At 36.3% G+C, this 12,058-nt stretch overlaps 1 protein-coding gene across 1 annotated transcript; it reads right to left on the minus strand.

Annotated features, from left to right (window-relative positions):
* Positions 1-1,802: 1,802 nt before the first annotated feature.
* On the minus strand, positions 1,803-9,530 carry LOC126709036 (dol-P-Man:Man(5)GlcNAc(2)-PP-Dol alpha-1,3-mannosyltransferase). Its single transcript, XM_050409104.1, has 13 exons — positions 9,276-9,530; positions 9,138-9,172; positions 8,703-8,840; positions 8,194-8,262; positions 6,332-6,489; positions 6,140-6,206; positions 5,983-6,036; positions 5,628-5,716; positions 4,949-5,065; positions 4,608-4,705; positions 4,338-4,416; positions 2,302-2,358; positions 1,803-2,205 (listed from the first exon to the last, which is right to left on the minus strand). Exons 1-13 carry the CDS (start codon positions 9,430-9,432, stop codon positions 2,031-2,033), a joined length of 1,293 nt encoding a protein of 430 aa, XP_050265061.1. The 5' UTR covers positions 9,433-9,530; the 3' UTR covers positions 1,803-2,030.
* Positions 9,531-12,058: the final 2,528 nt, after the last annotated feature.

Below are 12,058 nucleotides of genomic sequence, written 5' to 3' on the forward strand. Positions count from 1 at the left end.
ACACAGGGGGGGGGGGGGGAAGCAAAATGGGAATTAAAATCTGTCACTGCAGATCCCATACGCGCAAGAGCATCAACACAAAAATTAGCCTCTCTAAACACATGAGACAGCTTCGCTTGAGGCAGCTGCAGCAACAGTTCCCTACAATCATCAATAAGACCAGAAAGGTCCCCATTAGAACTGATATTGCTAGCCAGTACGGAAATTGCTGCAGATGCATGAAGCTCAATTTCTACAGCTTGAATATGCGCATTAACACAAAGATGAAGGCCCTCTCTTAAGGCCCAAAGTTCAGCAACGATACTTGAGGTAGTGTTTATGGACATTGCAAAGCCATTAATCCAACACCCATTACTATCTCTAATTACTCCACCACAGCCAGCCAGACCGTTAGCTCCCACCAATGAACCATCAGTGTTCAATTTGTGCCATCCAATTGGTGGTTTACTCCAACGAACCTCCTTCTCAATTGTACCCCTCTCTATGCCTGGATCAACTACACAATAAATAAATTCTCTGACCTGCATCTCAACAATTTTAAGGAGGTTTGGATTTGCATCTTTCTGTTTGAAGGCTTTGTTATTTCGTTAAAGCCACAGTTGCCAAATTCCAAAAAGAAAGAAAGAGCTCCAAATGTAGTCTTTCCCTACTGTCATGAGCTTGGATTTGGCGTTCAAACGTATCCAAGTATCCAAGTCCTCCCTAAACGAAGGCTCAAGGGAGAGAGGGCACCCGGACATCCTCCAAAACCTTTTAGCAATCGGACAGTCCCTTAGGACATGAATTATGGTCTCCTCAGTAGCAGGGCAGAAATCACACCCACCCAGACCTTCAATACCTCTCTGGGTGAGGATACTCTTCACGGGCAGACCATGGTGAAAGCATTTCCACAAGAAAATATGGATTTTTGGGAGGGTTTTGAGTTTCCAAAGCCATTTTCCATTAAACTCAGGCTCCACAAAATCTTCTCCAACCGCAATCAAATAGGCATTTTTTAGCCTTAGCACTTTTTCATTACTTAACCAAATTTGAAGCCATATAGGCATATATATTTATATGAGGTAATCCACTCAGATAATTGAAACTTTGAAAGCAATGCTAGGAGCGCCATGGTGTTCAAATTTCAAATCTTTTGGCCTTAAAAATAAAAAGTAGTGAATGATACGGGAACAGTAAAGGGGACTGGGCCTATTAAAGAATAAAAAATAAATAAAGGGGACTGGGGAGAGATGACTATAAGGCAAAGTGGACCCTGAAGAGAGTCAAAATGCCCATTGTTTATCGGTAAGAATAATAATACATAAACCCAGCCCATATGAAAGCCTCAACTTTAGCCCCAAAGAGAAAGAATTAAAAGCAAAAACCTTCATCATAAATACTAAAAAATTCAACCAAAACAACAACAAAAAACAACCAACTCAGAGTAATAATGTCACTCCAAGCTAAGTACTTCATAATTCATAATGTAACAAATAACTAGAAATAGATCAATAATAATCCCAATCTAGTCTTCTATATACCAAGCATCCTAAGACTTTCCATCCAAGAGAGTATAACTTGAAAATGAAAGGACCCTCAACCATTCCAAAATCATTTTTAACAAGTTTACCATACGGGACCTGTGCTTTATAGGTTTTTTTTTTAACTAGTAGACTCCACCAAGGTTCAGTCCTTAAGCAAATCTAAATCCAACTATGTAAACTTGCTATACACACCCCTAAGTGAGCAAATAATATAATCTACGTCAAGAAACACAAGGATGGGATTCAGAGTAAAATGTAGGGAAAGTGAAGCATAAACAATTTCATAAAAATTTGTTGAAATATATAAAATAAAATAGCAAACTTTCTTGCAACCTAAAAAATGGTATTTAGCATTCATAGTATAGATGGCTGATTGAACATTCTTCAATCTTAGAACAAGAAACCAGTTACGGCCAGAAAAGAAAACTCAACCTGCTGTTTTACAGTCATGGAAAAATTGTGTAAGAGTTTAAAGACAATCAAAATTCAGCTAAGGGGGGTATAAATCTACTTTTCCTTTCGTTTCTCTTTGTGTGCTTTATGGTCCACATAAGGATATTCAGATGGGGCAGACCATAGACCCCATAGTATAACAAGATGGAGACAGAGAAGCAGTGCAGATGAATAAGCATTTGAAGGATAGATATTCCAGCAAATTTCAACCCCTATAAACAAAAATATACTGCACAACGCAAAGATGGACAATAAGTGAATATGATTGAAGAAATAATCAATAAATAACTATAGCAGTAAGGCATGGATTATGTGAGCAACCTACCGTAGCAATGTGGGAAAGGGAGTTCGCCACAATAGGTAAGGTAAACTATAGAAATACCTGCAGCAGACACATAAAATGGGAGTTGAGACTTTTTCGCTTCTAATAAAATGATATATTTCGACTATCAATAGTTAATTTTATGAACACTATATTTTAAAACCATAATTGTAAACCATGATATCAGTATGCACTAATTATATGGGCTTTTACTCAGACTTATCCTAGCAGTTTCAACACAAAAGTGAAAGTGTATAGAATTATAGATTACTTCCTCCATTAAATGAAAGGCTAAACAAACCTCAGTAAAATCTAAAAAAGAAGGCAGACAGCTACTGCTTCAAGTGGCAAGAGAGGCAGCTCAGCAAGGAAGAAATTAAATTGTCAAGGTTGGCTTCATTATCAGTAGACAAAAGGTTAAAAGGCACTAGTGATTCTGAACCAGCCTAGATTTCCAATTCTTTGGGAAATTGGTCGAGATAGATGACAGCACCTTTTAACTATTTTCTTTTTCCCAGAGAGAGCAACCTCCTCTTAGGGCCTCACATCCTAAAAACATACTTTCATTGATAAAAGTGTTAGTCTATAAATGAAAAACCTCATCTTAATGCAAGGATAGATGTGGAATGCAAGGTTCCTGTTTTCAGTGCAACTGACTTGAAGCAAGTGTTCTATGCTATAATTCTGATCCTTGAGCACTTTAAAACTGGAGGTCGAATTTTCTCCAAATAGGGCAGGATGATGCAAGTATAGGTCCTAGTAGTTTTCTCAAAAAGAAAACTATTTTAATTTAGTCTTATTTTATTTTACAAGTCGAGGTCCTATTAGTTTATTAGGTTATTAATATTATAATTTCTATAAGGAAGGTTATTTTTGTAATAAGGCAATTAGGGTTTCCTACACCAATTAGAATTAGGGCTTAGTGTTCCTTTATAAGCAAATTATTGTACTCCTATCAAAGGGAAACTATTTTGATGAATTAAGTTTTTGTTGAATTTGTCTCTATAGTTTGGTGCTGACTCCAACCAACCCTAGGTGCTAACTTCAAGCAGTTTTTCATCATTTGGTGTTGACTCCTAGGTTCTGTCTTTCTTTTTCCTGTTTTTAATTTTCCTTTTGAATTGTTCTGGTTTGTCCAGCATCATGCTGCCTGATAAGACAGTAATAATTTGGACCTTTGCTTAATACTTAGGATGAGGACCTCTGGGGGAGGTTTTATCCAAAGGGAGTGATGCTAGGTAATTTTATAACAGAGGATCTCAAAGAAGCTTGTTGAACAGAAATTAAAATAGTAACCTCTACATGGTATAAAGCTACATGTACAGAAGACATTTATATAAAAACAGGTTATTGATAGAAAGGGTTTCCCCAGAAATCAGTCAACTTCATATCTCTTGACTTCTCCATCCTATACAGAAAGATTTTGAGGGCCCATTAACAACTCACATGTCCTGACAGTGGCACCACAAACCAATCTTGGCAAATTTAAATGGATACACACCAGCAGCATCGATATCCTAAAACATAGTATAGATTATGACTTCCCTTCAACACGGCCCCTTACTCAAATAAGCATATATTATTTAACGATGGAAAAAATTATGCAAAGAAATGCAGACGAAGAAAGACCAGATGTTCAATGGGAAAAAATAATAATAATAATAATAATCTTGATATTGTAAAAACTAAACATAATAGCCATAAAAGGGGAGATGACCACTTGGTCAAATAGATGGTTCACAGCCCAGATAAGAAGCATCCACCCATTCAAGAGTAATGGAGGGACCAAGCAAATTAGTCTAGAGTTGGATATGAGAAAATTCCACAACCTATATCATGTCAGAATCAAAGAATATAAACAAAATCATTCACACAAAGCTTCATAATCATTTACCCTCTAATTTGAGATTACAACTTGATATATCTTGCTATAAAAAACAAATTAGATAAAAGTTAAGCAACTGCTTCAGCAACTAGCACTGCTGCTCAGCTACCAAATCAATGATATATAGAAAAGGTTTTCCTCCAGCAAAACTTACCATGAGTAGAACTGATAATGCAATGAACGGGCACATACAATGCCAATGAAGTTCCCAACAAACATAGTTGTCACAATATCTGATCCAATCAGGAAGAAATTTAGTATCCAATTGGAGGAAAAGAAGAAAGAGAGAAGAAAAGGGCAATGGGTTAGTGTCTGGGCAACAGAGATCAACATACAGAGACTGAAATCTAATATAAAGAGAGAATAATCAAAGATACAGAGTCAGACATCCTCCTAGATTCATTTGGGAGCATCCACCACTTACGTTCTTTATTGAGTATCTTGAAGGATGAACCGCTACTGTCAGACTTCTTCAAAGAGACAAATCTAGAATGCAAAAAGTTGAGAAGCCCCCCTTCATGCCTACAATCAATCATTAACCAAACACAATAATCCAGATGCCAATCTTCTATTGGGGGAAAAAAAACCCGCCTACATATTACTACTGCTTGACAAGAGGGTGTTCAGAACCTCAGATTTATAACTTCTCACTGAACTTTTACTACGTTGAAAGAAACAAAGTTTTTCCACAAATTTCATATCCACATCATCGTTGCAACTTCCAATTTATTACTTGAAATGGAAAATGTAAGCCCATGTACTTACTTGCACCATCTATAGTGAGTGAAAGCTGCAAGTAGTACAAGATGAGCAATCAGCAAAGAGACTGCAAGTTCCTTTGAAACAAAAAGTGGTTCAGGAATGAACTTGAAGTTAACAGACCTGGAAAATTGAGGGCAGGTTATTCTTCAACAGAATGACAAATTTATCTTTGCTAATTCAAATAACAACTATAACAACAAAAATAGAATACTGGTCATGTAATCATAATGTTACATCAAAACAATGCTAATAAAAACCATGTTACAATGTAGGACAATTTCACTTCAAAAGGACTTCAGCAAATAGACCACTAGGCATGGTATCTACCCTTTTTTGATGCACTACAACTCATCCAGTTACTAATTCGATATGTATTGTATTATGATTCAGAATTCTTAGATTGAATAATTGTCACACTGGCCCATGATCCTTGAGAGTGTATCTGGTACCAACTTCAATAAAATTGACCTCTACTGGGCCCTAGAATGATTTCTAACAGCCTATTTGGGGCACAGATATATTCAAATACACAAAAGTATGAAAATAGACTTTCTTCATATATATATATACATATAACAACAAATTTATTTTCCTTTGTCCATTTATTGCAGAACAAGCTAATAAGTTTGCATGGAGAAAAGTTGTCAGGAATCTGAAACACATGAAGTCAAAATCAAAGTACCAAAAGTGGATGAAGACACGCCCAAGATTGAAGGCTCTGGATATGTAAGCAATTGGATGTGATATGAGAAAAGGTAGCCCCAACAGGATCTGTAGAACCATTCACCAAGTAGGTGCAACAAATGAACACTGTACACAATGCCCTCTCTTATAACATAATGATAGTTGAACTCCAACTCACCTATGCACATTGGAAAAATAATCAAAAGAATAACACAAAACTTCCAGATTTAAAAGACTTGTATCCTCTGCAAAGAATTTAACATGAAAAAAATAATAAAGCATTTCTTATTAATCAAAGAAAAAATTCAAGCCTATGCTGACAACCCTAAGAATGAAGAAGACAGAGCAAGCACCTGCACCAATGCTGCACCAGCTAAAGCTGATATCACCCCAATAATATCCATACCCTATACAAGAAGTGTTTCAGGAACAAAAATCGTTACTTGAGCAAATTTAATGAAGAATTGAGAATAAAATTGAATAAATATACTCAAACAGAGATTAACATACTTTTAGCATGAGAAGAAATAGAGATGGAGCGTATAGTAGCACATTCATCTTTATTGAAACGGCACCACTGTAGAGATAAAAAAGATATCATCAACCAATTTCTTTTACCATTAAAAATATATATATATATATATATATATATACAAATATAAAAGGAAGAACAGAAGTGCAGTAAGAAAGCCAAGATGCTACCTGAATATGATCAACCCTAGATGCCACCTTTGGTAAAGAAGTGAAGCCATTGCAGCATGAAGGAGCGTCGTAGCAAAACAGTCATTAAAGAGACGGAGCACAAAAATAGAGTGCATTCTTTTTGACAGACAAAGCAAGCTAAGAGCCCACCATGGAAGCTACAACACATTTCAAGAACGGAAGCTTATTAAAGCATGGATAGAAGGAGAAAGGAGAGAGGAAGAAGCCCAGATTGAGACAAAGTTAAGAGATATGTAAACAGTAGAGGATAATTCTAAAGACTATACTTCTTAGAAAATTTACTTTCTCGTTAATTCCCAGAGAACACTTTCAATATAATATATAACATGGTCTTAAATTAAGTGAAATCGGTTTCAAAATTCACATATCAGACACTTGACTCTATTTCAAAGTTAATGTTGCGCACATATCATCAAAGATCAAGGCCAGTGGAGCAACCACATGACACATTAGTTGATCTTGAAAATCTACTAACTTTCTAAGTGGCAGCAATAGCAATATCCAGGGTCTAAACTTATAAATGCTGACAGCTATAACACCTCAGTAACAGAATATTAGTAGATTTACTGCTGAAGGTGGATAAAGCTCATGATGCAATTTGATCGTATCATTGGATCCACCTAGGAAGCCTTAAACTAAATGTCAACAAAGATAAAGAAAGAAATTCAGGAAAACAAAAAACAAAAAAATAAATGCCCAATTCAGTGAACAAAGCAACTTTCGTATCAACAGTGGAAATAAGCACATGTTCATGCATAGGCTCAAGCAGAACACAAACTTTACCACTGCTCTGACTGAGCATCACTGCCCATACTGACATGCAAACAGACCACTAGAAGCCAATTCAAGTCAAGAATAATAAAGTTCACCACACACATCTATGCAGAACCATCAACATGAAAGCCAAAAAATGATTAACAGAAGATAAAATAGAAACTGAGTTTAGGCTTCATAGCAGCAGTGCCTGAAGAAACCTGAGAATCTCATCGACATTGAATTACTTGGTCATCCTATAAAAGCATCATTGAGGACAAAGGAGGAAGAATCTAATTATCCCGAAAGCTTTACCAGTACAAGCGTCATGCTAAATCAACCTAGGAGGAGAGCAGGTAAGCTTAAGGTCCATGGCAATGTCCTGACAAAAGACTACCTATCCTGCAATTAAAAGGTTGCCTGTATCTATGCATGCAAGATACTCTCATATACTAAACCAAGGACATGTTCCACAAAAACTTTAGTCTTTAGACATCTAAAGGATTTCTGGAAAATCTGTGAAAAACCAGAAGTATGGAAGGACTTTAAAATTCTCTCACTTTCTTTCCATGCTCCAGAATCTCCATTCAATGGCCTAATAAAAGCAAGAACACTGCTAACAATCGACTAGGCTTAAATGAAGTCAATCATATTTTTCTCTACAGTGCACTTCTTGTATTTCTTCAGTGCCTCTTAACTCCATTTAGATCTCTCACCCTTTCACTCCCAGTCCATCTCCCTTCTAATTTGCAGATGTAATGAATACCCAGTAAGTACACAGCTAGGGCTCATGATACTACCTAGAACTTAATATCCTAGACCAGAAATGTTGCCAGTTCTAGCGAATTGATAGCCCAATCAGCAAAGCGTATAGTTGGTGTCAACTCATACTAGCCTTATAATACATTCACTAGTTTGACAATGAATATGAGATCTAACTACTGAATCTTTCAATAATACTCCACAAATCAACTAAGATGTACCACATGTTTATGTAAAAATACTACCATGCACACATCAGTGACATACACATCTCTTAAAGCCAATACTAGCAATTTATCTTCAACAAACTAAAGCACATTTCATACCGCATCAGTCTTCATGTAGATAAATAATACGATTCCCAGATTTATGATGTACAAAAGGCCGAACAAAATCTGCACCAACAAACCAGAAAATAAACCATGAGGCAATCTGGAATCATGTATTAGTGTAAGCATATATAGAGTTCAGTAGTCAACAATAAAAGGGTATTGGCTTACAGCTACATAATACAACCAAAATAACTCCCCTTAACTTCAGTGTCCATGGAAATCCACAATGCATGACCATTCATTTTAATTTAGTATACATCAGCACTAGTCGTTTGTGCCAACTGAACCAACTAGGCAGTCAACATTCATTCAATGAAGCAAATACCAATAACTTGTTCCCAATTCAATATCACAAACAATGACTTGTTCCACTAAGATAATTACAACCAAGTTAAATCAAAATAATCTTATAACTAAACCCATCAATCATATATACTAGTTATTTATCAAATTTTATAAGAAACCCCCCCAAAAAAAATAGAAACATGAGTGAAGTAAATTACCTGAGCTGGATAGACCTCTCCTCCTGTAACATACTGAATTGCAGAATAAACATAAAGAAAGCCAGCTGGATAGACCAAAGGCCCAGTGTCCCCTTTCAAGTTACTGTAATCTCTTTCTCCTCCAACAAACCCACTTACCTGTTTCACAATTATCAGACCAAATTGCACCAACCCATTTATCTAAACTAAAAACTACACCAACCCAGATAGCAAAAACACTTAATAAACTCATTTGGCAGCTTAGAGAATCCAAAGACAAAGAAAACAAACTGAAAATTCAACCCAACATTTTCCTTTTTTTTTTTTTTTTATCTCTCTTTATTTAAACCAATTCAAACTAATATATGTAAAAAATAGAAAATTTAATATAGAATATTCATTTATTTCATTCAAAGAATAAGACTTTTTTGTTTCATTTTCTTTATAAACACATACCTGAGACATGTAAGCGTCCCAGTCAATCTTCGTATCTGAAAACCAAAATGATCACATTGTAAACAAAACGACGTCGTTTTAAAACATAGCCCAAACAACAAACAGAGACAAACTTATTCAAAAATAAATGGAATTTACAAGGGACATAGGCGATGATGAGAGCGACGAGGATGGCATCGGCGAAAATCAAAGCGAGAGCGAAGGGTACTTTTGGGTTTCTAAAAATTTCGGAGGTCAGATCCGAGGTTTTGGGTTTGGGTTTTGCAGCACGAGGTGGTGCTGATCGGAGCGCCATGGTGGCTGTTGACCTTTGACCGATCTCAGTTGTGAGTCTGGTTCGTTCGTTGTAATCAAAGAGCAAACAATGTCGTAAGAAGTCATACGGCGTCGTTTTTCCTTTTGGTAGGGCTTCGAATTGGGGTAGAGTTTGGATTCAATTTCAAGCCCAAAATCTTAATTAGTTTAGGGCTTTTGATATCCGGGCCTAGGTCTTATTTGGAAAGCCCTTTATCGTCAAATAAAGTATTAAGTTCAAGATGCAAAAAAAAAAAAAAAAAAAGTATTAAGTTCAAATTCTAAAGACAATTATTGATGTATTTGATCTTATGATTAAAAACAATTTTTAAACAAAATTTTAAGTAAATTTTTTTTTTTTTTTGGATTAAACATAAGAGTACATTATTAGGGTGTTGTCTTTTTATCCATTTATAAGATCTAACGGCACTTAGAAGGGACAAAACTTCTTACATCTCCAAAAACATCACAAAACTTTTGAGAAAGCCTTAAGTATTAGAGAAAAATAAAAACATCATAGAATTAGGAGCAAAAGAGGAAATAATTAATAAGGCCTTACCAACATATTGTATTCATTATTATATAATAATCACCATTGCGTTACGTTAAAACATGTGTGGCAAATGAATTCTAGACTAGGGTGTAGGGATAAATATTAAGAATTTAAGACCTAAAACACTAACATTATTTTCTAACCGATTTATCTATTCTCACTTCTCAGTATATAATTATGGTCTTGATGAAGTAAGGAAAAACTAGTAATATTTGAAGAAGTACAATAAAATATTGCTCTGCATTTGGAATCAACTAGTGTTGGTATTGTTAGAAATAGTATTGGTATTGTATATATAAAGGGGCAACGATCTCAAAACCATAAGAATATATATTTGTGTATAGATAGAGGAACTAACCCCTGAATCCTTGCATGGCTATCTTACTGATGATGTAGTACATGAAAACAATCAATTAAATTTATCCATTTTCCCCTTTTTTTATATAAAAAATAATAATAATAATAATAATAATAATAATAATAATAATAATAATAACCTCAAAAATCCATTTCATTTGAATGATCACATATTCATAATAATTTTCAGAATATCCAAATCCTTAAACATGCAAGTGCAATACAATTTATTAAAAAATAAATAAAAAGTACTATATATTAAAGACAGCGACCATAGTGTGATCATAATATCATATACCAATACCTAATCAATTAACGTGTGAAAGTTCTCCTTTTTCTCATGTAAGCTGGTGAACCCCACTACAAAAAAAGCTGCTATCCCAACTGTGCGCACCAAAGACAGGGTTACTGGGTTGAACCCCACTTGGGCTCATAACTTATTTGTATGGTGGGTTTAGGTATCTTACTTTGGGTCGTTCTAGATTTTGAGATTCAATAAGATCACTTTTCTCTCTTTCTCTGTGTTTCTTTTTCTTAGACTCTCTTTCTCTCTCTCTTTCTCTCCTCAAAATTCCATCCCCCATCCAGTCTTTAGCTCCTCCTATTTATAGCCAACTATTAGTGGGGGGATTATCATTACTTTTAAGCTAGTGCAATGAGAGGTCCAATGTTGTTAATCGTAAGTGGGTGTTTAGGTGTGAGTGGTTTTGGAAATGGTTCCCAGTGTAGCAAATGTGCTCGGCGGCGAAGTTTCCCAAGGCACTGCCGGGCACACACAAGGTAGTGTGACTGAACATCCGCATATTGTTCGGGGACGTCTTGCTAAGCAATATGCGAGCTGGAATCGGCAATCTGCTTCTTCGGCATTTGAACAACACCCAGCTTGGCCTCATGGCTTTTGTGGGCTTGGGCCGAGATCCCGAGCAGAGTAAAGGTTGGGTCCCTGGGCCATACTATTGATCCATGGCCCAAGGCCCAAATGGACTTGGATATGAGGGGGCCGTACATTAGCCCCCCCTTGATTTGTTCTCGGCTTTTGAGGACGAATCAAGGAGCCAGAGGGGCAGTATTTGACCGAGAAACTCAACGGGTGTGCTTTGGGCGGTTACAAAGATCCATTAATGCGTTTCTCAAAAGGCGCGTTGCGTCTAACCTTCTGGTTCAGCCGCCATTATTACTTGTCGGTTCACAAACCGAGGCGCGCGTGTCGATTGCCCTGGGTATCTCTAAGGTCTCTCCTTTTGCTTCATTATTGCTAATTAACACTTATTGTTGCTCATTAGCCGATGCTCACTTTCCCTGGTTCCTATAATAGTCCATCTCAATTCATTTTCTCACTTTTTCATTCATCATCCTCTGAAATTTCTCTTGGCCGAGCATTCACCTGTGTACTTGTTCACAAACCCAAAATCCTCCTCTCCCTTAGAGCCAAAAGTAAGTCTCTTTCCCCTTTCCTCTGCTTTAATTTTTTTTCTCCAAGCTATTTCTGATTCTTAGTCTTTAAGATGGGTTTTGCTTATCTTTTGAATGTCGGGGTGCCCTTAGCCACTTTTAGGCAAAACTATAGCGTTCTTGATGATGTGAAGGTGATGTATTGCCATGAAAGTGAAATCGCTCTCCACAGAAGGGCAAGCACTGCCTTTTTCCCGTTGATGTCCATTCTAGAGGGTGGGGTTAGGTTTCCTATAAACCCTCTTTTGATTAATGCCCTTAGATA

The sequence above is a fragment of the Quercus robur genome, chromosome 12 (assembly GCF_932294415.1).
Source record: "Quercus robur chromosome 12, dhQueRobu3.1, whole genome shotgun sequence".
In the NCBI taxonomy this organism is placed as follows: domain Eukaryota; kingdom Viridiplantae; phylum Streptophyta; class Magnoliopsida; order Fagales; family Fagaceae; genus Quercus; species Quercus robur.